Below are 27554 nucleotides of genomic sequence, written 5' to 3' on the forward strand. Positions count from 1 at the left end.
TATTTTGCGAAAGAGAAAGAGAAATACTAGTATAGCGAAAATATCCCATGTATGTAGACAAAGAGCATCTTCTAGTATCCCTCTGCGCGAAATTACATTGTGGGTTTATCCAATGTCAGATTCAGCTTACAAAACCATTTTAATTTCTTCAATTTTAATTATATATTATTTCATAGACATAGGATACATATTCATATTTATTCCCGACAACCATGGCCTTTATTTCCCACAATTCAATAAATATTCTTAATTTTATTACCAACAAAACATGTGGATTTCTATCCAGCATTATGGTAAACCACTTCTTTAGAAATGATGGAGGGGGTGCAACAAAGATGATGAAGATATGGCAGAGACATACTTGGATGTTGGAAAGTGCTTGAGGCAGAGGATAAAACTAATTGAACAATGGATCAAAAGTAGAAAATAGATAAAATAAAGTTGCACACTATTTAAAAACTAAAAAGTTTAAAGATTATGCATTAATATTATAAAATTGTATTACAAAGTTTTTCAATCAGATTTCACCTTGACCCCATTTATATATATATATATATATATATATTTTATAGAATTTCTCACAAACATATATGTGACAAAATCTGATTAGATGACTAAGTAAAATATTTATACATATAAGTGCATATTCTTTAAACTACTTATTAGATTGATAACTTTATTATTATTATTATTCTCTTATTGAATTTAATCAATTGTAAGCAGAACTAAAATAATTCTCAACAACATTCTCCAACAATATTTGCAACACTTTGGTGTTTGTAGGAGCAACACACCTAGGTGTCTTGAACTGACTCACAGCAACACCTAATCCAACATAATGTTCAAGAATCTTCTGGAATGTTCCTTTCCGAACAAGTCGGAGTTCAAGGGCCGCAATACCTTTGACTTTTCTAGAACTAACATAGCCAGCATCAACAAAAGACTTATCCAAACATGTACAACATTCACCAAGCACTTCATCACTTGCTTCACCACTGATTTCCCAAAAAATAACATAATGTCCTGGTTCTTTGGATAAATCAATGTAGCTAGTATAGTCAATCACTTCCATTTTCTCTTCAGCTAACAACATGGAAGCTGTTTCCACTGATAATTGTAAATCATTCTCAGTGTTCTTATCAATGTTGATAGTAAGCATAAGGTTGCTCCTACGAAGAAACTTGATTTTTGGAGTTGAGTTATGGAATCCCATAACCTTTACCACATCCCCTAACCTATATCTGTATAAGCCTGCACATTATCCAAGATTAATTGTCACTAACATAATTAGACTTAATAAAGGTGAGAAAAGGTACATATGTCATGTGATTATGTATGTACTATGTTCCTTATGTAGGGATACAAATTACCTAAATTTGGTCCCATAAAGGTCATGTGACCAAGCATAAAAGGCAAAGTAACCACTAGAGCACTTACCTTGTGTAACATTTGTTATGTATAACGATTTGTGCTAAAAGCTTTGTCAGAAAGTGAAATCCCTAATCAATTCCTCCATCATTGTCCACTCACTAACCACATACTAATATTTAATTACATTCCCAATATAAACTAACCAGTAACCATTCAATCTTTCCAAAAACACTAATATATTCTTAAGTTCATCATGAACATTTCAAAAGAATCAAAACCTTCGTAGTAACAAAAATACACAAAATAATCATTACCAAAATTCACAATAACCACTCTACCTTACACCCTAGACAAAAACAAAACATAAAAAGAAAATAGTCAATTGTGCTAGCATCAAAATTTCCCATTGTAACAGAACAAAGTAACAGTGGTTGGTGGAATTGTGATTTTAAGTCCTGACACATTAACTAATTTAGAAAATGATAGGTATAGTGTTAAAAGTATATGAAAACCTAAATATTTTAGGTAGTTTCTAAAGTTTATGAAATATAACTATTTAATTCCTAAAGTATGAAAAGCCGTCGTATTAGTCCTTAACATCTTAATAGTATAGACTAAATTGACGAATTTTATATACTTTAAACTATTATTATATTTATATACTTTAGATTTTAAATTGAAGAAAGTTTAATATTTAAAGACTAAATTGACGATTTATTCTAATTCGTAAGAAGAGAAAAAAAGGCTATTAATAAATATTTTAGTACCTGCAGGATTGGTGAAAACAACCTCATAATCTTCACCAATCTTCACATCAGTTAATCCAACTGGCTCAAGCTCTACCTTAGTTCCATCAAGTTGTGACAAAGGAATGAATTCAAAGTAAGCAATTTGAGGAAGAACAACATAAGTAGCAAACTCAGGAGCCACTTTAGGATTCACATTTGAAGCAATCCAACCTTCAGAAGAGCCATACTCAGAAGTCAACAAAGGAACCTCTCCTGCATAGTGTCTCAACTTTTTCACATAAGGTTCCATTGCACCAGTCATGATCCCTTGAACATACTTAACATTAGGAAAAAGCTCTGGTATCAGTCCATACCAATTGCTCAATCCTATGCATTTCTTGTGGATCAAGTTAGCTAGTTCAGGATTTGGTTTCAGCAGTTTTGACATTGCAGTTCTAATGGATGGATGTGTGATTCTACTGCTAAGAACACCTTCTTTGATGTCAGTAATAAGTTCTTCCCAAACTTGTTCAAAGGTTCTGAAAGCATAGACAATGCTATGTGCAAATGTTGATGAAATTAATTGAATTTCTTCTCTGCAAAGCAGTCCACATAAGAGGTGGCAGTAGAGTGATTGGTGAAAATTAGGACTGAATATCACATCATGAGGGCTGCATCCAGGAGATTGAAGTGCTTTCATTGCATGCTTGTATCCTGGATTTCTGAATACATTGGCTGTGGCTGTTGCTACTGTCACACCCCCTTTAGCTTGTGATAGTTTGCTGCTGTAGATGAAGCTTAAGGCCTTGCCATTTTGGATAGGAAACTCTCTGCATAATGGAATTTTGTTAGCTTTTGTAAATTCTAACTAGCAGAAATTCATGTCGAACCGACCCTTCATATTGAAAGTTTGTTTGGTGTCCGACAACGACATGCTTTGGTGTCAGATGTGTCAATAATGTTTCATAGGCACAAAAATTTTATGAAGCATTGACACTTAAACGTAAATACCAGATGTCTAACATGTGTTGGTGTTCGAGGTCTGCATGACACTGACACATGTGGTTATGTTCGATTACTTTAATTTTCTCAAATTATCATTGTTGTTGACGTGTCAGTGTTTGGGCCAAAGCTTCATAGGCAGCAAAAATCAATAAAGCATTGACATGTAGATGCCGATAATGATGTATAAAATGTAAGCGATTGAATGTAGCATTTGAGCGTCGTGTTGAACATTGACACATGTCGAACGACATGAAGCTGCATAATAATATGAATAATAGTATCCTTCAAAAAAGAAAATAAGAATAATAGTAATACCTGTTCCTAAAGGCAAAAGAGGTTTGATAAATCTTCACTGTGGTTTCAAACAATTCATCATTCCATGGTATATATTTTTGCTTCCCTTGACTAGTACCAGAACTGCACAAACACAACACTTTTATCAGATGCATAAACTTGTAACCTTTTCACATTCAGATGGGAAAGTAAATAGAAAATAAGAGTGTTTTGATACCTTAAGGAGATAGCAGTGATTGGTTTTCCGGTGAGAATAGGAGAAACATCACCATCAACAATTCTATTAATATAAGGTTCCAAATCTTTGTAAGTGACCAATGGAACACATGCCTTGAAGCTTTCAGGATCAGTTCTTCCATTCAGTCCTAAACTCTGCAAGTATTCAGCTGATGCATTTTCTTCCAAAATCCTCTTCAGTGTTTCCTTCTGAACATTCTCAGCATCCTTTGTTAGCCTCTCAAATTCTTCTATCAAGTTTTCCATGTCAAATTTCTCAATTATTTCCTTCATCTTCACACCTCCTTCACCTGCTGCTATTATCAACAAGAAAAAAGTGTCACACAATTATGTAGTCAAATCAATGAGTGACATTTTTTCAGTTTGGAATTATTATTATAATTAATACTTTATTATTATAATAAACATAAAGAAAAGTTCTGAAAAAGCCAAAAACTATTGAAGTTGGAGACCTTATTATTATTATTATTATTATTATTATTATTATTATTATTACTACTACTACTGTATATTATTATTATTATTATTATTAATACTAAAAAAAATATGGTGTTATGACCCATGAGGTTCAGTACTGTCTTTGTTTTCCAACTGGACCCAGCAAATGGATTTTGAAAATGAATTAACAGAAGAAACATGTTAATTAGTCAAATACAAATTGTAATACATATACTCTGAACCATAAGAAAGAACAAAGCAAAGGACAATTTAGAAAAACATTAGACAGTGATAGAAAACAACAGAGTTGGCTAGTGGAGAAGAAAATTTTAAAAAATAAATAAATAAAAAAGAACCAACTTCTTCTGTGGAAGTAAAACATAAAAACAATCAACAATCAAATCAAGTTCATGTAGAAGAAAAAAATTACTAGCAAGAGAAAATTCCAGAACCAATAAAAAATGTAAAATATTGAGTGAGTATTAAACTTTTATGAAGATTAAAAGGCAAATAGAAAAAATAAGTCAAAGGAAGGAAGTATAAGGTAGTCTTTTAAGGGTAAAAAGGACAATAATAAAAAGTGTGCCCCACACTGAAGATTATTTTCTTGGAACACAACACCCCTTTGCCAAAAGTATGTTTCTTTGCAAAATGAAAAAGAAAAAAAAAAAAAAAATTCATGAAAATTCATTTTGGTTTTCTGGTTTCTGGGTTTTCCATACCTTTATATACTAGTTAGAATAACGTAGAACCAATAGAAGCAAATAGTGAGAAAAAAAAAGAATAAGAGACATTCAATGAGGTACTCCCTCCATTTTTAAATTGAATGAACAATTTGTTTATATTTAGATACGGAGGGAGTACCTAAAATAATATTCTCATATGTTAATTATAAGAGATATTTAATAAATAAAAGTTAATGTATTTGAAGCAGAGTTAATATATTTGAATCGGATCCATCAACTTTTATTCCGCAAATATGTATCTGATAAATGAGAGAGTCTACTATTTGACTGACCATTTGTGTGATACATGAATGTGGGAACAGAAAAAAAGAATGACTGTCAAAACAGAAAGATAGGAGGATAAAGGAGCCAAATCCTCTAAAGTCCAACCTTTCAAATGACAAGGGCCGTTAGATTAATCCAAGGTCTGATATCATGCCACGTGTTACTTGTTATTTCTTCCTCTTTAATTAAAGAAAAAACTGCAACAATTAGAAGAGCAAAAACAGCAACATCTCCACCCGTTCACCACCGTCGTCGCCACACCATTGTTCATTCATGTGATTTTACAACAATCTCTTTGTTTATGAAATTCGGTGGTCGAAGCGGCATCGATGACGGTGGTCAACGGAGTGGTGAGGCTGAAGCTCAACGTGTGGAGGCAACAGTCTGTTTTGCCCTTCAGTAACTCTGATGCAGTTTCTTTTTTAAGAAAGAAAAACAAAGACGTGTGTGAGAGTGTGTGTTTTGTGTTTGTGTGTGAGAGAGTCAGAAAGAGAGAGAGAGAAGAACGTACACAAGTTTGTAGTATGGGACAAGAGACAGAGAAACTTAAAGATGTTGAAAGTTTAAGTCAGTTGCTGAGGTCAAGATTCACCTCAATATGCAATAGTATATATAGGCACATTAAATTAAGGTTCATCTCAAATTCATGTTTGCTCATACAATATGGACGGAATTACGGTAGAGAGAGAAAGTGCAAAGAGAGTGTGTGTTGGTGAATATCCATCCAATTAATCAAAATATTATTTCCTATATTTTGTACTTGATTCTTATCCATTCTTATTTTAGATATTAAATTTGGCTCTAGTATGTAGTAGTAGACAGGTAGTAACACTGTATTCCTGAATTTAGTTCAATTGATATATATGATGTATAAAAATATGTAAGGTCTGAAGTTCAAACCCCGACCATCATAGAAAAAAAGACTAATAGTAATAGTGATATTAGTTTAATCGAAGGATATTAAGTAATTTACGCATAGGTTACTTATTTATCTTAAGAGATGAATTCTAACAACTATTGTATTTGACAAAAAAATAAAGTTGAGTAGAACTAAATTTAAATTTCTTAAATAATGTATTATTGAAGCGAGTCATGTAAATGAAAAAATGTGATTGAAGCTCTAAGTTTGATCAAATAGTAAAAAGACATGCTTTGAATATGAAGATTTCAAGTTCGATCGATCAGTGTTCTTAAATTGAGGTAAATAAAAATATTTTTATAAATTATGTGTAAACCTTAATGTCTTCATGACTGAGACATTATCTTCTCACTTTAAATTTTCTTCATTGGAAAAAAGGATTGAAATGGTAAAACCCATTGAAAATGAAGTAAATAGAAATGTTTTTGTAAATAATTTATAAATCTTAATGTCTCCGTAACTGAGATATTATCTTCTCATTTTAAATTTTCTTTATTGAAAAAAAGGATTGAAATGGTAAAACCTATTGAAAGTGACTATTCGGATTTTCGAGTAGATTATCATTTTTTTTTTGTGGTGGTCAGAGTTTGAACATAGACATTGCATATATTATGTATTATCTCTGTCTACTGAGTTAAGCTTAAAATGACCGAATAGATTATCATTGACAACATCGGTGGATATTTGCGAATTATTATATGGTCAGAAGAAGAAAAATACATTCTTATTCATTGACTATTTCAGTGGATATTTGCAAATCATTACATGGTTAGAAAAAAAAATCCATTCTTATTAAAAACAACACCGTTCTTATCCTTTCCGCCTTTTTCCTAATATATTTTACTTTCTTTGGTTACACTAATATTTTTTTTTCAAAAACAAAATTAACCCACTTAAGATAGTATCGTGAATAATTAAATTTGAGATCTTAAAAGTAACACATTCTAAGGTCACAAGCTAACACTACTAAACCAACTCAAGTGAATTAGTCACATTAATAATGTTACCTTTAAAAAAATGTTTTACAATTTCCTCTAAAAAAATGTATTACTATCTAAAAACGTTCATGGTTTTTTTTTACATCGTTCATGTTCGTTTTATTTTTATAGCTACATACCACTTTTTTTTTCTTTTTTTTTCTTTTGAGAGAAGCCACATACCACTTGCATACCAAAATTATAATATACGATTTATAGAAAAATATGATTCATGATTTTTTTTTAGTAAATAGATGAAACGAGACAATAGTCATTAAAAATTTACACATAAAAGTGAATGAATCGAGGTTGAAACCTCGATCACGCGTCCGACCTGACAATTTGGTACTTATGTCGGTTAACACTTTATAATTTTTCAAATTTTATATGCAATTTATAATTAGAATTTATTTTGAGAGGATGATTATAATTTTCTTGATAGAAAAAAATATTGCAAAATTATTTTGACTAAACTCAATTTTTTTTTTTTGAAACAACAAATTTTATTTAACCATCAGGTCCGGGCTCAAGACGAACTGAAATCATTGAAACTGAGAATACAACCTAAAGGCGTCGTATATAGGCGGAACACCCTAAAAAAAAACACCTTAAAAAACACCCTTGAGGACAACACCCGCCAAAATACACGTCACCACCTAAAACAAACTCCTTCACGAAAACGACCACTGTAAAAACGACATCCCACAACACCCATCGTCACTACTCACCCCCCAACGAAACACCCGTCAAAATTAAACTCTAAGTCCTCAACACCAAAGTTGAGCCACATCCGAAAAGATCAATCAGCTTCCACCACCTCGCGGCCTCCGATCCACCAAAAGAAACCATATAAAGCAAAAAACCAAACTTGAGCCAAAGAACTGACTCCCGATCTTGAATCAAAAGTGATCGGTCCACCAAATTTTAGGACAAAATTAGAAGGACACCCCTCACCCCCGGTACACCAGAGAAACACCAAATCAAGCCAAACAAAATTGCAGCTAGACACCGACTCCCGATCTCGAAGCAAAAGTAACTGGCCCACCGGAAACCACCACACAAAAGTAAGACAAACGACAAGGCAAGTAGTGGTGCAAACAACAAACCAATCAAAAGGAATAGACTAAGCTCAACGGGACCTGCTCCCTCCAAACACCTTAAACACCTTAACAATCCAAAAAACTCAAACAAGAGCTAGTGACGACGAATAAGGACCCGAGTAACAGCGACAACCTCCAGAAGAAATCACCCCAGCAAACACCCTCCTCCTCACCTAAACAACACCAATCACCGGCGCGAACAAGCAAAATCTGAAGCCCACAACCACCGGTGCGAACAAACCCCAACCACCACGATCCTTACGATCACAAACGATTTGGGAGTTCGTTGAAGGAGGATTAATCGTGAATGAAAGAGATGCCGCCACAACTGTAGTCATCGGAAACGGACCACACCTATCGGCACCACACATCACCCCCTCCACACCACACGTCCGTCACCACCACCGACCACCTCGTCACCACCTACACTCCAAACCAAACCACTAACCAACAACCGACACACCTTCCGCCGCCGGAAAACGGACCACACATCCTAACCACCCACTTCGGCTCCCTCCCCAAAACCACTCAAACATCTCACTCTCCCTTCCTAGCCACCACAAAACCACCACCACCACCACCTCAGAACCACCCCAACTTTGTTCGACACCACCACCACATAACCACCATAAACACCACATATTAACACCTTCTCACCACCACACTAAAACCAACAACCACATAACTCGTGCCCAAACATCAGAGGTCGCCGACTTAGCAGACACCGTCGGAAACCGATGATGGAGGAGGAGTGGGCAGCTCGCCGGAGGACAAAGGGACACGCGGTGGTGCGGCCTTGAAGGACGCCGGATGTAACGACCCAGTATTTTGTGTATATTATATATGTCCATTTTATTTTACTAATGAAGCAATAGTTATATAATTTTTATTTATTCATTGGTAAATTAGGAATAGGGACGTGACCGACTTAAATGCTTCTTGCTACACTATTATTCTTAATTAATTTTGGGACTATTAGTAAGTTATGATATTAAAAATGTCTAGAACAAGAAATAGGAAAACTTTATTGTCTTTAAATTCTCTTAATTCCTTTTTCTAGTCGAAGTTTATGTATATTTCCATTTGGTGTGCCACGACTAGGTGTAAGAATCAAAAGAATTATTTGCTTTTAATTTCTTTCATGGTCCATGAGGAGCTGGTGATATATTTCATTTTCTTGCCTCATTAAGGGATGATTGACCTTTGTATGCTCTGCTTTTAATTCCATGCAAATTGTCATTAAGAAAATAATATTATGTCTTAATTATTTATCAATGCGTCTGTTATTTCCCTTTAAGATTGTAGTGTTATTCTCATGTACCTTCAACATCGATCTTTACATTCTTTTTAAGACACCCCTTGCTGCCAAATCCAGTCATGCCACAAAAGAACCAAAAGCTCTAGTTTCATATTGTACCAAAACAGCAAAATTGAAAGAAAAATAAATAATCCTTTCCCATCTAACAGTCATCGGCCACCTCTCCTTACTACTTCAACTTTGTGCAAAGTCTTAAAGAATCTCAAAGCTTGCTTGTGCGTTTTGGTTTGAATTCAGTTTTAGGGTTGTCTTGTTTGGAAGGAAAGCGCCTTAAGTAAGATCTTTTTCCGCATACGTTCTTACTAAGTGTTGGGACCGTGTTTTAAAATAGTGGTAGAAATTTTTGTCGTTTGAAAGAAAAATAATACGAATAATTAAAATATATATTTAATAAAGTTTGGATTTATTTATGAAATTTATATATGAGAATGTGGTATCGATTTTTATTATGTTTTATAAGCTTTGTGATGTTTGAGAATGTAAAAAGATGTATTTTGTTTAAGATTTCATTGTGTGGTTGCCTTAGTGGCTGGGTTATACTTTGATTTTGCCTAAGTGGCTAGAATATATATTTTTGAAAATTAATCATCATGGCATAGCATATGCATAGCCTCTGTGGCTTGTTTCATTATCATCACATTTGCATAGCCTGTGTGGCTTGTTTAACCTTTGTGGTTCGTTTTAGCCTGTGTGGCTTGTTTAGCCTGTGCGACTCGTACTTAGCCTGTGTGACTTGTGTATATTCGGATCATGTAGTACTTAAGAGCATGCATCTCATGCATAATTTTATTTGAGTTATTTTCTTAAAACATGGCTCGAGTATAATTTTATTTCTTTTTTATCGAGAAGATTTCATGCTATCTATTTTAGAGCATTGTTTCTTGTGCTTTTAGTATGAACCAATTTGGATAAGGAAATTGACTCTTACATTAATATAATATTGTAGGTACCAAAGTTTGATATATGAAGCTTGATGTGCGGTGAATCGCGTACGGGAACAAATTGGATTTTTCAATGAAAAAGAAGACTAGTCTTTATTTAGTTGTAATTGTAATTTAAATATTTTTGAAATTTACTATAGAGTTGATATTTATTCCATTAAAAATTAAAGTAAATAAATATATTTTTTAAAAGCCTTTTCAAGAGTAAATAATCTTAATTAATGTCTTGGATGAAAATCCGGGACATTACACCTGACCATCAGAATCAAGGCTCCAACTTAGGTAAACGGAGTTTGGATAACAAGGGAGAAAGGAAGAGAACTTGGTTAATGTCAAAAACTGCTCCAGACTCGTAGATCTGCAAAAAACGACCACCACACACTCGCCGCCGTAGCCACCGGCGACAGCTCTGTGCAGTACTCCGATGATGTGGAGACTCTGTTGAATCATCTCTTCACACCACCATTCTACTAGATCTACATGATGGAAACAGGTTTTTGGATTTGAGGGAAAAAGGGAGTACGGCTCGGAAGTGAAACTTAGAGAGAAGGGAGAGAAAATTTTCGAAGAGAGAGAAACGTGCTTCTCTATCACCAAACTATTTAGACTAAACTCAATTCATTTGAAATTTGTTTATGATTCAAATCCAAATGGAAGAAACTTGTATTAAGAATGTTTGAAGTCCTGAATTCCTCAAACCATCACAGAGGTCAACTTGATAAATCAATCAACAAAACAAATTCAATGCAAAACAATCAAATTTGTTTGGTGCAATGTAAGATTTTATTGTTTTTGTCTGTGGTGTTTTTACCAAACAAATGGATCGTACGTATATTAGAATAATAATAATGAACTACCGATGGTATTAGATTCTTTATTTTTTTCTCTCCTATAAACTTAACTAAGTTTTTTTTTTTTTTAAGAGGAACTTAACTAAGTTGATGATAGAGACATTGTATAATATATGTAGGGGTCGGAGTTTGAATCGCAAACACTTCACTTACTCACTTTTACTTCGACACACAAGTCTAATATTTCCTAACTCTTCTTGAGGATTTTCTGCGATCAGAGTTTACAATAAGTTGATTGTTGTTTACACTTTAGACTTAAAGAGTGGTAAACTAAATTAAGCCCAAATGATCTCTAAACACTTAAAAAAATTTAAGAAAATTCGTAAGAATTGTTTTCCTAAGTGTTTTTGTGCTTGAAATTTAATCAAAGTTTTGGCACAATTGAAAGCGTGTAGTTATTTTCTGTCTTCAAAATCATAAGGTTGTTTGAAGATATTTCCAGCTTATCAAAAGCTTTCTTCAAGTTTGAAAAATTTAACTCTAAAGGTGCGTTTGATTTGTTAAAAAATGAACAACTGTTCAAAACTTCTTTGGTTCTTTTAGAATGATCTGTTGCATCCACTTTGTCTTATAAGAGCTTTGTCTGTTTCTGCAACGTGTTATTCATTTAATTCAGCAATGTCAGAACGTACTACAAAACTTGGACAATGATGTTTCTTCAAAAGAAGACCAATTTAGTCAGATATTCTTTAGAGTGTTGACCACCAACTTTATCCTTCAGAGTTTTGCCTTCAGATCAGAGCTTGTTTTCATAACTTGATGCACACTTGATTAGAGCTTTGACTTTTTGTTCATCATCTTCAGATCAGAGCTTTGTCATCAGAGTTTCGTCTTAGGTACCAAATATGTTTAACTGTGTTCAGAGCTTAGTGTTTTAGGGCTAGAATGTTGACTTCAGAGTCGGAATATAATTCTACGGTTATTCACACTTCAATAAAATTCCGAGTATCTAATTTTTCTTCTATACATTGTTATAATCAAAACCTTAAAGACATTGTTCTAAAATCTACTTTGGTTCAACAAGGAGTGGAGCTGGTCGGGAGAGGAAGTGTGGAGAAGGTCTCGCACAGAAGAGATGAAAGGGAGCTAGTGAGGAGGGTTGAAATGTTGAGGGTAGTGGGAGGAGATAAAACAAAATAGAATAATGAGAAAATGGAAAATAAAGGGGAAATAGTCATTCAATGTGTTACTATAGAAGTTCTTGGAGAATGACTATGGAAAAAGTTAAACAATTTGAGGGAGTGAGAGGGGAGAAAAAAAGAGTGCAGGGGGATGATCGTTCAATATATTTAAGAGCAATGCTATACAGTGCGACAGATTGTCAGCAAGAACCTGAACAAATGCGTCTTCGAAATTTTAACTATCAAGAAAGTAAAAATACATGATTTTTTTTCTTGATTAAGTTGCCTAGTGGATCTTTAGAACTCACTTTTTAAAATGAATAAATGAAAAATTCTGAATTCGAACTCCAATCATATATATTGCAATGGCCCATACATGATTTTTTTTTTTTTTTTTTTGGGCGTGTGAGACCTTCACAATATGAATTTTTAGTTTCCACACATTAGGTTCCCTTAAAATTTTAATAGAAAAAATTATTCGTTACCCTAATTTTATCGGGCATGGCGGTTGTTGTTGAAAACCCCACAGGACAAATTTTCATTTGTTCTAAGAGATGATTGATTGATCGTAAAGGAGTTTTTTTTTTAATGTCTACAGGGTTGGACCTGTCAATAAAATAGTTAGGAAATACACATTATTTTTGTAGTGAGAGCTATTTATGGTCCAATCTTCCCCATATAACTTGTTTATTTGCACCAAATATGCCACATGATCAAAGATATATAAAAGTATCAATTTAGGCACTATGTTTTGCAATAACCACAAAAAATAATTCAAGTCAGCCTAATCACAAATATGTAGAAAAGTAATGAAAACAATTATAAATAAATACTTTTCCTCTAAAGAAATAAATAAATAAATATTTTTCTCTAGGTTTTATTTACCTTTTAGCCGAACTCCAAATTATCATGACCCATTTCTCATAAAAATTGAAGGTACAACACAGAATATAAAATAAAATACTTCCTCTCCAATAAAGACATCTGAACCTAATTTCTTATCTCTAGGCCATCGCTTTCATTTCTTATGGAGAGATGATTTTGTGTGTGTTTTTTTTACCTGAAATCACTCATCTTCATATTTTAATCTAGATAAGTGATTTTCACATAGATATAAAAAATTTCTTTTGTGATTTCGTCGTTGCGGTGGGGCGTTGTTTGTCCGTCGTCTTGACACATCGTTGTTTGATTTATCACATTCGTACGATGTTTGTATGATTCAGATAGCTGATATATCTACTTCAATCAATTATAAATTCAATCAAATGACTGGTCTTCAACGTTACAAATCTGAAGACATTGGTATTTCAATCACTTTAATTTTGTCATATTATTTGTACGCATTTTGTTGTCTTATGTTATTAATTTGGATGCCACTAATTTTTTTACAATTTCATCCTTTTTTATTTTAACGATGATGAATTTGTTTTTGATTATGATATACTCTACTAATTCAAATCAAATAAATATAATTTCTTTTAATCCATTTTTTTTTATATAAATACACTTATAATTTACTAGTTAAACTTTTCCTATAATTGAAGTTTTGAATTGATTATAAGCACTTGCTCACACAATTTACTCATTAGGGTGAAGGAATAATACCGAATTGCAACCAATAATTGTTTGTACATTTTATGAAGCCAAATAGCTAATGCCACTTGCCAATAAATTAATACTACTAACAAAGCTTTGCAATCCACAACTAAGTGGTACTATGTTAGTGATTTGTGTGAGTAGATTTTTATTATGAGAAAGATAGTGACAGATAATTTGCGAACTTTTACTTGACTCGAACCATTTTTTAAGGCTTTGGTCATGTGATTAATTTGTACATTACGACACAAGGAAAGTTAAAAGAGTTAAAACTTAATGGCAAAGATCTTGAAAAACGATCGTCACAGGAATTGAGATAGCTCTTCTCTATAAATTGAATAAATGTTACATATATACCCACATGCCTACAAACCTTTGAGAGGTTTGTGTCAGAAAGTCTAGTCCCTATAATTAGTACAATATTATGTTATGTTAAACGGTCCAAACTCCTCAAAGGGCCAACTTTCTTGCTTCAGATTAGTCGTCTTCTTAATTTGATTCTTACTCTTCTCTTTCTTCTTCCTAAAGAGTTTAATGCCAAAACTAACACAAAATAAGTTATGAATAGAGAAATGTGGGTTCTATCCACGGCTCACATGTCAAATGTCTTTTTTTGTATGTAAGGATATGTACATTAAAAGACATAATTTTGATCTAAAATAAATCCTAGTATCTAGAGAGATAAAGTTTTAGCTCCATGTTAGGTAATACTCATAATTAAGTTTTAGCTCCATGATAGAGTATTATAGTACTTGGTCTTGTAAATGTGGCTGAGACAAAATTAATAGACTTTACTTTTTGGAGGGGAGTGGAAGAGAGGACATGTGTAGGATAGAATATGTATAGGAAAAAGATTGAGAAATATTTTACATTTTAAATTTTTATTTATTTTTGTAGAGAATCATAAATTAACTTTTATAATTAATATATTTTTCAATTTTAAGAATATTATAACAAATTAAATTAAATTTGAAGAATTCATAAACCCTCTCTAATACAATTATTGAATTTCACAAAATTAAGGAACTTTTGTACTATCGAAAAAAACTAAATGGTCCAAAATCAACCCTTCCAACACTCTATTTTTTTTATTTTAATCATTGTGCAATCCTATTTCCTTTAATAAAAACAAGACACGTGGATAAGTTGAAAACAATGGTTCTGATTCATTATAATGCTGAAAAGAATTTAAATGAAGCGTTAAACAGTATACACGACACAATAAGTTGAAACAGGAGGGGACAAGCGGTGGCAAGCTAAGACGACGAGTCCCTTAATTTTTCTCTAAACGTATAAAGTTGAAGCTAGCGCCGCATAAAACGTGTGGAAAAAATATGCTGAAATCAGTGATCTCGTCATCTAAAAAGTCCACAATATTTTTCTTCTTCTTTTCTCTCAATATGGAAAATGTTGCCATTTATTTACATCAAAAGTAAAGTAGCACTCCTTTATCCATGATAAGATCTTTTTAGTTTGTTTTGTTGGATCCATTTAAGAAAACAACAAAATCGTACACTATATGAATAGTAGTATCTTCAACCTATCACCGCAACACCGGCCATAGTTGTGTGCTGATTTTGCTTTGACTGTTTATTGACATGCCTAAAAGTTTTCTTTTATTAGTGTCTCTACTTTCATATATAGGTGTTCTCTATTCATTCATAGTTTTTTTTGTTGTTTAGGATTTAAACTCCGAATCATACTTTGTATATATTATGCATTGTCCTTATCAACTATTCATTTATAGTTTAAAATCAAATTAAAATGACACTATTTTGAGTTATTTTAAAGTTTGTTAATAATATCATGAGGTGTGGCTTACTTTAAAGCTCGAAATAAAACGAAGTTGTGAAAGTTTTTATCACACTCAATTATAAAAAGTCCAATAAACTAGTTTATAAACATGTATGATTAAAAAAGTTTTGTTTGGTAATGACCATTTTAACGTGAGTATTTCACTAGTGTATAACTTATTTTTTATACATTATTTTAAATAGTATTTGAACTAATAATTTATTTCATTTTATCATTATTGTTTTATTTAAAATTCATTTTTAACTTTTATAATTTAATATAATTTAAAATAATTGATATAGTTACTTTAATTGTTGAACATGTACATATTTTGATTGTTAGGTAAATATAAGAATTCAAGGAAAACATAATCAAGTGTTAACAATATATAATACCTTCATCGAACAAAAAACCTCCGTCCATCTTAATTGTTTATAAAATAAAGTATAAACAGTTAAATAGAAAATAAATATAAAATAAGTGTTAGTATATAATAACAAAGATATATTAAATTAATAAATTTAAGTTACTAAATTATAAATGTTTAAATATTAATTGATATTAATTTTATTATGAATGAAGAATGTTCGTTCATGGCATTTTATATTTATCAATTGATTGAACCTTTAATTTTATCAAACACACCATTATCAATTAATTTATCAATATTTATTATTTTCACCAAACAGAAGGTAAGACTCTATTCAGTCGAACAATCATAATGCCATAGCCACACTTATTTTATTTTTAACAGTCCTTTTTTTTTTTTTGAAGAAACAGTCCATTATTGTTGGATGCAATGTTTTTTGACAACTTGTTGTTAGCAAAATTATTTCTTTGAACTTTAGCCAATCTCCATCAAAATTTCCCACTTCTCTAAAATGGTCACTACTAACAAACAACTAACAAGTCAAGTAGAAATAGGTAATATGAATAGGACTGGACTGGAATAAACGTGTTTATAAAGTGCTTACGTCATCAATGGTTCATACCCCAGTCCATGTTTGCCCATACCATTCATTTTTGCGTTTGACATGCACCATCCCCATATTGATGAACAGAGTACATTGCAGTCCACTATTCAAATGGGGACTATTTCATCATTCTTATAGAGACTTCCACATGGGAAATATACCAAAATTGGAAACAATCGACTTTATTGATATACCAAAATAAAATCATGTTAACTACTTTGTGATGAAATTGAAATAATGGTGAATTTCTTTTGGTGGAACCATTCGGGAGGTCAAAATAGAGATATTAACCGACTTTTTTTGGGATAAACTGTCTATGCACAAGAATAATGGACGTATGAGTTTCAAAAATCTACCTACCTTTAATCTAGTTATGTTAGGAAAACATGGTTGGAGACTTATGACAAATCCTGATTCTTTGGTAGCTAGACTTTACAAGGCAAAATATTATCTCAGGTGTAATTTCTTTGAGTCGACTTTAGGACATAAGCCTAGATTTGTATGGCGAAGCATATGTAACTCTAAATTTATTCTCAAAGCTGGAAGCAGATGGAGGATAGGCGATCATGATGATATCTTGATTTGTTATAACAAGTGGATTGCAAATGATATTACACTTATCCCACATGTTGATGGAGATTTTCCTTTAGCTGATCTAAGTGTCTCAGATTGTATGCTACATGACCGCAAGGAATGAATTTACCTTTCCTGCAGTCAATTTTTGATCACTAGGTGGTTGAACATATAGTGAAGACACCGCTCTACCCATCAGTGATGGAAGATCGACTCATCTGGAAAAAAGAAAATCATGGTGAATACTATGTTCATAGTGCATACCATTTTTGTGTGCAAGAATTACTTGATACATCCCATTTCAAGGTACAAGGCTCTTGGAATCTAATTTGGAAGCTCAAGATTCCTCCAAAGGTAAAAAAATTTGGCAGATTTGTAGGAATTGCTTACCAACTTGTGTACATTTAAAAGATAAAAGAGTCACATGCGAAATTTATTTTTTACTACCCTACTTTTTTTGCCAAAAATGCCCTACTTTTTATGGGCTACCCGACACACCACAACTCCAAGTTATGGGGTACCCTGAAAGTTTGTGAAAATTTTGTCTTTATTATACCCCACAACTCCAAGTTGTGAGGTACTTTATATATTTTCTTTTTTAAATACCCCATAAGTCAAGATTGTGTGGTATTTTATTTTATTTTTTTTAAATTTAAATACCCCACAACTCCAAGTTGTGAGGTACCATGAGGTTGTGTCCTGTCAGCGCATACCAACTTGGGTAACGTGTTTTGACTAAATTTTTTGAAATTTAGTTTTAATAAATTAATTAAAATATATTATTTCATCTACTATAAATACTTCCTTTAATCTTTTAATTTATCACACAATTTCATCTTTTATTCTTACTTCTTCTCTTAACTTTCTTTTTTTCATTTTGACAATGCCGAATGCAATATGTTCCACCGTTAAATTTGAGCATATAAATCGACAGTTCACTGGTTGGATGTTAGATCATGTTGATACGTTATCAGAATTAATAGATGTTTTCAACTACTTTGTCTACTTGTCAAATGATCCTACTCGAAGGGTGACACATATTGTACATGTAGAGCTGTACTACTCGTTGGATGAAGTCCACAATGACCGGAAGTTAAGGTATGATTGTAAGACTCTTGAAAGAGACATTGAATTGGAACACATGTTTCGGTGGAGAACAAACACAGGAGACCTGTTTGTGAAATTAATGTTGAGTAGATTATGTTAAGTCATCTTGTGTTAGGTAATGTAATCTTATGTTTTATGAATTTTAATTTTTGTAACTTTAATTTCGTGTTCTACTAATTAATGGTGTATTGTGTAATTTTCATTTTAATATGGTTAAAAAAAAAATGTTATTTACATTTTAATAGCAAGTATTTTTAATAATTTGTTGCATTATTTTGGACAATATATTAATAATGTTAATTTAGGCATTAATACTGATATATTTGGAGTTGTGGTGTATTTATTTTATTTTTTTTATAAAAATCAGAAAAATACCACACAATCTTGACTTGTGGGGTATTTAAGAAAGTAAAAAAAATTTATATAAAGTACCTCACAACATGGAGTTGTGGGGTATAATATAGACAAAATTTTCACCAACTTTAAGGGTATCCCACAACTTGGAGTTGTGGGGTGTAAGGTGGCCTAAAAAATGTAGGGTATTTCTCATTTTTTTTTTTAAAAAGTAGGGTAGTAATTTTTTTTTTCGTCACATGCCCTATGAATTGTACACTGTATACGGTGAGCAATGAAGATACACTTCATTTATTTTTCAATGACCAAGTAGCTTACATGTTTGGAGTATGCTTCCTTTCTTTTCTTCTATTTCTATTTTGCTACAACAAGATATGGATAGCAAGAATCTTATCTTCAATGCATTACATGATTTATCTAAGGACGATGTAACTTTATTTTGTTCTGTGTTGTGGAGTATATGGAAACAAAGAAACAACAAAGTGTGGAATGAGGTAATTGATCCTCCAGTTTATGTTGTCGAGAGAGCAAAAGTTATGCTTTATGATTGGCAAGATGCACGTAGGATTTGTAATACATCTTGTGCACAACCGCGACAAGAAGGAAATGTGAAATTGATCAAACCAGCTGAAGGAAGATTTAAGTCCAATATTGATGCTTCTTTCTCCTAACTTTCTACTAGAGTGGGAATAGGAGTTTGTATAAGGGATGATACATGCACTTTTGTTTTGGTAAAAACTGAATGGTTTACTCCAGTTTGTGAGGTACATGTTGGCGAAGCTCTTGGACTATTTCCAGCTTTAGAATGGGTTCATCACTTATAATTAGGACCTATCGATTTTGAGCTTGATGCTAAAAAAGTGGTGGATAGTTTTTCATCTGCACATCATGATGTTACATAATTTGGGATGATTATTCATAATTGTAAAACTATCTTTGAACAATACTATGTCAACTCTAGTGTTGAGTTTCTGAAGAGACAAGCAAATGAGGTAGCCCATAGATTTGCTAAGGCGGCCACATCCTTGACTAGTTTCTAGATTTTGGTAAAAATACCAGATTGTATTGAACACTTTTAAGTAATGAAATGATATAAGTTTCTTTCCTTAAAAAAAAAAACTACTTTGTCAAAAAAATATATAACAATTTGCTAACTTTTATTTCCTCTCAATTTTTTTTTTCATTTTTTATTTGATTTCTCTTATGCATCCTACAATTAATGTTATGTGAAAGAGACATTGATGCTCTATTCTAGAAAAATATATATCGGTCCTATTATCATGAAAGACAATATCATTTTTTTTTATACATATTTTTTTAAAGCCAAAAAGCAAATTAATTAAAAAAGATACATGAAGTATAAGGCTGGGGGACATGCACCTGACCTAGTAAAACCAGAAAAACAATCCAAAACGGGTGATACAACGATTCAGTACATAGTGGTATTAAAAAAACAACCCTAAACAATCACTACCACAGATAATCCAGCGAACATACGTATGAGCGTGAAACCGAATTGCAAAAAAAACGTAGAGTGATCATTCAGAGTATTGAGTAGGCGTATTGATCGTCTGCCAACACAGAAACGATCCAAGTTCCACAAATCCCATCTAAATGAAGCAGGTAAAACGCCTTTTCAGGCCAATCTAACCATATACGAACCGAAGCCCGGAGTCGCATCGGTCATCAAACTTCAGCTGTAGTCCAGACGAGGGATGAACAGACGACGAAAATTCAACACAGTCCATCAAAGACGCGCAACGCAACCGTGACAAATAAAATCTTAAGGTACAATTAGCGAAAACTACCGTCAATACGGAGCTTCTACGCACCTAGCCCTTTCAAGCATCAACAAACTAGAGAACCCAATCTCAACTCCGATAAACCAGAATCAAGATATACAAACAAACCAGAACAAACCAAGTCGGAAACAAACCCACCACCCATCAACACTTTACCTAAAGACAATATCATATGAGCTTACTTTACCTATAAAAAAAAAAAAAAAAAAATTATATGCACTTAGGGTGGGTCATTTAAGTGGATTATGTGTGCATTTTACGTAATGGACGGTCGAATAATTTCAATTTCTCAAATGTTAAATGATTTACTCATCCATTGTTGTATATTGAGGTTTTTTAGAAGAAAAAAAAAGTAAGATTTAGGAAGACACCCTTTCCCTTGACTTTGAGGACGGAAAATATCTAAGCATGTCATCTTATAAGCTCTATATTAATGATACTTTTGATGTTTAATTGCATAACACAAAATTTGAACCTATTAAATTATGGAAAATGTTGTTCCCATAAACATAGTTCAGTTGACATAAACGTTGCGGTATCTAGGGGTTGGTATTCAAACCTCAAATTCCTTATTTATTTATCTTAAGAGGTGCTATTTGACAAAAAAAAAAAAAAATGGTAAATGATGTTTGTCGTTAAAAAGCTTTTCACTTTTAACTCATGTTTTTTTTGGTTTGTGCTAAGAACTGAATTCAATGTTGGTTCCCTTTATAAATTGTGCACGTATTGTTTTGCATATTTTTTGATCAAATTCGTACCAGCTTATATTTCAAATGGGTTTTCCTTGTAAATGAATTCCCATCATCCGGGTCTCCCACTTACAATTTGTTGAGGATACGTTGCTTTTGGATGAGAAAAATTGGGGCAATATTCAAAAGAGCCTCTTAGTCGATGTTAACGTTGGAAAGTCTTGGTTATTAGAAGCTGCCATGGTTTTAAACTGTAAAGTAGATCAAATTCTGTTTGGCTACTTGAAGAAAAAATTTGTGTTGATGGGTGGCAAAAAATGACATAATTAAATAGACATGGATTTAACTAACTACTTTTGAAGAAAAAGAAAATGATATTTTTTGTCCAAAGTAAAATGACGTAGTTTGTTAATGCACTTCTATATTATGGTGCCAATGCTCTTCTTTATAACAAAATAAAATAAAAATATTTGTTTGGGAGATTTAAATAGTCAGATTCTTTACACATATCATGTGCATGATGAGGATCATTAACATACAAGCATCTACATCTAAAAAAAGATTTTTCTATACCAATAATTTAGGTATTTAAAAAATGTAAAGTTTTATTTTAATATATGATAGATACATTTAATTTTTTCCCTAAAAAAAATATACATTTAATTATTCAAATTGACACACGTTATATTATCAAATTATTCATAGCATATTAATTAATAGTGCTTGCTTGTAAACCCACATGCATTCTCACGTTTTTTTGCTAGAATTGATTTTTGCACGATTATTTTCAATATATTCGGCCAAATTAACCGTAATTAGAAAATTGCATTGTCTTAAAAAGACATGTGGGAGTAAGTATAATTAATATATACTAGTAGTTTGTTTTCGCTATCATGTGTGTGCATATGCAAGGTTTATGTACTTTTGTTTTCCATGTCCTAAACTCCAGTCTTAAATTGGAATTGACATATGAAATTATTGGTAAAGAGCCTCACAAAAGCGTTACTTTTGGTTCATTCCAAAAAATAAAAAAGGATTGTATTTATTTATCTACCCATAATCCAATCTCCAAGAGCAAACAAGGAAGTTACTAGAGAGTGCATGGAATGTCAAGAGGGAGTTACTATAGTTTTGTTCAAAGTTTAAAGATTATACATTAATATTTAAAATTGTATTACAAAGTTATTCAATCGGATTTCACCTTGGTGCCACTTAATATTTTTTTTTCATAGAATACCTCACAAACATCTATGTGACAAAATCTGATTAAATGACTAAGTAAAATATTTGTACATATCAGAGCATACTCTTTAAACTACTTATTAGATTACTAATTTTATTATTATTATTAGAATTATTTCATGATTGAATTTAATTCAATTGTAAGCAGAACTAATATAGTTCTTGACAACATTTTCCAGCAATATTTGCAACACTTTGGTGTTTGTAGGACCAATACACCTAGGTGTCTTGAATTGAGCCGCGGATGAACCTAATCCAACATAATGCTCAAGAATCTTCTGGAATGTTCCTTTCCGAACAAGTCGGAGTTCAAGGGCTCCAATGCCTTTGACTTTCCTAGAACTAACATAGCCAGCATCAACAAAAGACTTATCCAAACATGTACAACATTCATAAAGCACAGCATCACTTGCTTCACCGCTGATTTCCCAGAAGATAACATAGTGTCCTGGGTCATTGGATAAATCAATGTAGCTAGTGTAGTCAATCACTTCCATTTTCTCCTCAGCTAACATCTTGGACGATGTTTCGACCGATATTTGTAGATCATTCTCTGTGTTCTTGTCAATGTTGATTGTGAGCATAAGGTTGCTCCTGCAAAGAAACTTGATTTCTGGAGCTGACTTATGGAACCCTATTACCTTTACTGCATCTCCTAGCCTATACCTGTATAAGCCTGCAAATTAGAAAAGGGAAAAGGAGATAAAATGATGTAACAAATGTAAAAAGGAATAAGCATAATATGTACTACTATTACTAATTGCATGTAAAAATGGGATTGTGACATGGTGTCATTTGAAGGCAAATAGAAAAGTTAGTTTGAAAAAGAGGTACATATTTAATGTGATTAGGTAGTGCTATGTTCCTTATTTAGGGATACAAATTACCTAACTTTGGTCCCATGTTGGATATGTCATCAAGCATATAAAAGGCAAAGTAACCACTTAACTAGTAACATTTGTTTTTTTTATAACCATTTAGGCTAAAAGCTTTGTCACAAAGTGAAATTCCCAATCAAATCCTCCACAATTTTCCACCTACTAACCAGTACTCATTCATTCTTTCCTAAAACACTAATATATTATGAAATTCATGTCAAAACACTTAAAAATAATTAAATAAAGGGCATAAGTTAAGAAATTAAAAAAAAAAAAACATTCCTTTAAACTTTATGCATTCAATTCATTAAAAATTAAATTTAATGCACGCACTCCAATATATAATTTATACATTTGACTTCTAAACTTCCTTAAGGGTACAAGTTAACATTTCCCTTAAATAAAATAAACCGTCATGTTAGTCCATAACACCTTAATGACAAGGACTAAATTGAAGAGTTTTATATACATTAAAATTACTTATTATATTTATAGACATTAGAGACAAAATTGAAGAGAGACTAAAACTCTAAAGGCTGAATTGAAGATTTATACTAATTTGTGAGAAGAAGAAAATGCTATTAAAGAGTTTATAGTACCTGCAGGATTGGTGAGAACAATCTCATAATCTTCACCAATCTTCACATGAGTTAATCCAACTGGCTCAAGCTCCACCTTAGTTCCATCAAGTTGTTTCAAAGGAATGAATTCAAAGTAAGCAATTTGAGGAAGAACAACATAAGTAGCAAACTCAGGAGCCACTTTAGGATTCACATTTGAAGCAATCCAACCTTCAGAAGCACCATATTCAGAAGTCAACAAAGGAACCTCTCCTGCATAGTGTCTCAACTTTTTCAAGTAATGTTCCATTGAACCTGTCATGATTCCTAGAACATACTTAACATTAGGAAAAAGTTCTGGTATCAATCCATACCAATCGCTCAATCCTATGCATTTCTTGTGGATCAAGTTAGCTAGTTCAGGATTTGGTTTCAGCAGTTTAGACATAGCAGTTCTAATGGATGGATGTGTTACCCTATTGCTAAGAACACCTTCTCTGATATCAAAAACAAGTTCCTCCCAAACTTGTTCAAATGTTCTGAAAGCATACACAAGGCTGTGTGCAAATGTTGATGAAATTAAACTAACTTCTTCTCTGAAAAATAGTCCACATAAGAGGTGACAGTAGAGTGATTGGTGAAAATCTGGACTAAATATTACTTCATCTGGACTGACACTATCGGATTTAAATGCATTCATGGCATGCTTGAATCCTGGATTTCTGAACACATTTGTTGTGGCTGTTCCTGCTGTCACACCCCCTTTTGTTTGTGATAATTTGCTGCTGTAGATGAAGCTTAAGGCCTTGCCATTTTGGATAGGAAACTCTCTACATACATAATGGAATTGTGTTACTTTTTGTCCATTCTAACTAACTAGGAGAAAACTATGTAGAACCGAACTGACACATTGAAGAAATGTCTATTGTCACATATGTATTGGTGTCCGACAACAATACGACACTGACATTTATGATTAAATTCAATTACTTCAGTTTTTTCAAATTTTTATCAGGTCGACGTGTCAGTGTCATATTCGGTGTATGTGATAGTATTTCATAAAAATAAATTCATATAGCATAGACACTTCAAATTAAAGATGTGTTTGGTTTCCAGCAACGACGATGCACCGATACTTGTGACAAGTTTTAATTACTTTCATTTTCTCAAATTATCATTGGTATCAACGTGTCAGTGTCGTATCTGTGCTTCATAGGCAGGAAATATCTATGAAGCACCTAAATAGACGCCGTCATGTAGACACCGATAGTAATTTAAAAAATGAAAGTGATTGAATGTAACCACATATGTCAACATCGTATCGGTGTCAAATTTAGACATGTGTTGGACACACCTTCAATGATGTGAAAAAATACATGACATGAAGTTGACATAATAGTTATGAATAATACTTGTTTCTAAAGACAAAAGAGGTTTGATAAATCTTCACTGTGGTTTCAAACAATTCATCATTCCATGGTATATATTTTTGCTTCCCTTGACTAGTACCAGAGCTGCAAAAACACAACTTTTATCAGATGCAGAAACTTCTAACTTTTTCACATTCAAAGAGATGGTAAATAAGAAGTGTGTCTCATACCTTAAGGAAACATCAGTGATTGGTTTTCCAGTGAGAATAGGAGAAAAATCACCATCAACTATTCTATTGATATAAGGTTCCAAATCTTTGTAAGTGACCAATGGAACACATGCCTTGAAGCTTTCAGGATCAGTTCTTCCATTCAGTCCTAAACTCTGCAAGTATTCAGCTGATGCATTTCCTTCCAAAATCCTCTTCAGTGTTTCCTTCTGAACATTCTCAGCATCCTGTGTTAGACTCTCAAATTCTTCTATCACCTTTTCCAAGTCAAACTTTTCAATTATTTCCTTCATCTTCACACCTCCTTCAACCATATAAAGTCAATCAATGAGTGAGTTTTTTCAGTTTGAAGGACATACAGATATGGCACCGACACATCAACCAACACATGTTAGCATCAGTGTCAGACACATATCAGATAGCCACCACAAATGAAATGGGGTAACGATAAAATAAAGTTAGATAAAGAAATGTTCAGAAAAAGCCAAAGACTAATGAAGTCAAGATGATATAAGATAAAAAAATAAAATAAATAAGTAAAAAGTCAACAAAAGTATGTATTGTTTGCTTCTTGAAATAAAATAAAAAATCATGAGAGTTCATTTTTTGTTTTTTGGTTTCTGGATTTTCAATAACTATATAGGATTAGTTAGAATGACCCAAAAACAAAAAAGATAGGATTTTTTTTGTTCTTGTTTTGGGTTGTGAATGATGCAGATGCATAAGATTCAATCAATTATGTAATCAATTTTAGACTTAATAAAATATTCATTATCTTGTTTACTATTTAGTGAAATAGTTAATTTGATAACGTCCTTGATTAAAATTATGGACTTGTTATCATGATAGAGATTATGATAATGAGAAATAAGTCTTTTATTATTTTTAAATAGTTATTGGATAAATATTAATTAATATGTATCATTTATTAAATTACATATATAGATGATGCATATAGTGATATGGTTATTGAACTGACTCACCTGAGAATTTCTAATGATCGATATTACCTTAAATTGTCGAAGAAAAATTCTCAAGAAAGAATATAATGATTTAATTTGATCTGAGAATGTCATAGTAATTGACATGTTATTTATTGCATTTTGATTCTGATCACCTAATTCCTTAGGGTTTTAGTTTAAAGGATATTGGATCCGATTAAATACTTGTATAATTAATGACTAATCAAGATGACCCGTCAACTCTTGGTAATGAATTTGAGCTCTATGATAAAATTAAGACCCTGACTAGGAAAAATGAATTTTTTTTTTAACAATAAAAAATGGAATATATAATAATCACCAAAAATAACTCCTCTAGCACAAGGTGTGCCAAAGGAATTACTTTAAAAACAAGTTATGATGTTTTGACGAATTACATCATGAGTCTCCCACTTATAATTTATTGAGGATACCTTGCTTTTTTGGGTGAGAAAAGTTGGGGCAATATTCGAGCTAGGAAGATAAATCTGATTCTTTTTGAAATTATATCTGAATTAAAAGTGAATTTTCAAAAGAGTATTTGTTTACTTGAGAGTTAATCATCAACCTCATCCTTGAATTTTTACGAATCGGTCAAAATCGTCCTTTAATTATGCGAAATATTAATTTAATCCCTCGGTCCAATTTGGGTGTTAACGGTGTTGTCGTAGTCGTTAATCTCTCATATGGGTCTCCATGTCAGATGCCACACAAGCAGAGACTAATTTGGCTGATAGTGACCATAATTTCCAATGACTAAATTGATTGATTTACTGAAAATGTTTTGCTCTTTCTTCCTCAACGACTATTTCTTCCCCAAATATATAGAATTGGAACCCTAATTTTTCAATCTATAATCTACACTCCAAAATCCCCCAAATTTCTTCCAATAATTAGTAGTAACATTCTTCCCCAATGTAAATAACTTCAAACCCTAATTATTTGACTAACTATCAAATTGATCCCTACATTATATTGAAAACATGAAGAAGGCTTATATTGGTGAGAAGGGTTGCAAGAAGACCAAAGAAGAACACGAGAAAGGATGTCAATGAGGAACATGTTTATGGGAGTAACATGAAGAAGACTTACAAT

General features: G+C 32.3%; 1 protein-coding gene across 4 annotated transcripts; it reads right to left on the reverse strand.

The window, feature by feature from the left end:
- Positions 1-564: 564 nt before the first annotated feature.
- On the reverse strand, positions 565-25952 carry LOC25500734 (jasmonoyl--L-amino acid synthetase JAR6). Of its 4 annotated transcripts, none has more exons than XM_039829680.1 (5): positions 25480-25952; positions 25292-25393; positions 23919-24709; positions 22692-23117; positions 565-825 (listed from the first exon to the last, which is right to left on the reverse strand). In XM_039829680.1, exons 1-5 carry the CDS (start codon positions 25791-25793, stop codon positions 710-712), a joined length of 1749 nt encoding a protein of 582 aa, XP_039685614.1. In that variant the 5' UTR covers positions 25794-25952; the 3' UTR covers positions 565-709. The 4 variants fall into 4 exon arrangements, with proteins under 4 accessions (XP_039685614.1, XP_013444673.2, XP_024629502.2 ...); XM_013589219.3 differs by lacking the exons at positions 22692-23117; positions 23919-24709; positions 25292-25393; positions 25480-25952 and adding exons at positions 2139-2929; positions 3420-3521; positions 3616-3928; positions 5595-5778 and having other exon boundaries at positions 565-1251; XM_024773734.2 differs by lacking the exons at positions 22692-23117; positions 23919-24709; positions 25292-25393; positions 25480-25952 and adding exons at positions 2139-2929; positions 3420-3521; positions 3616-3931; positions 5595-5778 and having other exon boundaries at positions 565-1251.
- Between the last annotated feature and the right edge of the window lie 1602 nt (positions 25953-27554).

This window comes from Medicago truncatula, chromosome 8 (genome assembly GCF_003473485.1).
Source record: "Medicago truncatula cultivar Jemalong A17 chromosome 8, MtrunA17r5.0-ANR, whole genome shotgun sequence".
Classification (NCBI taxonomy): Eukaryota; Viridiplantae; Streptophyta; class Magnoliopsida; order Fabales; family Fabaceae; genus Medicago; species Medicago truncatula.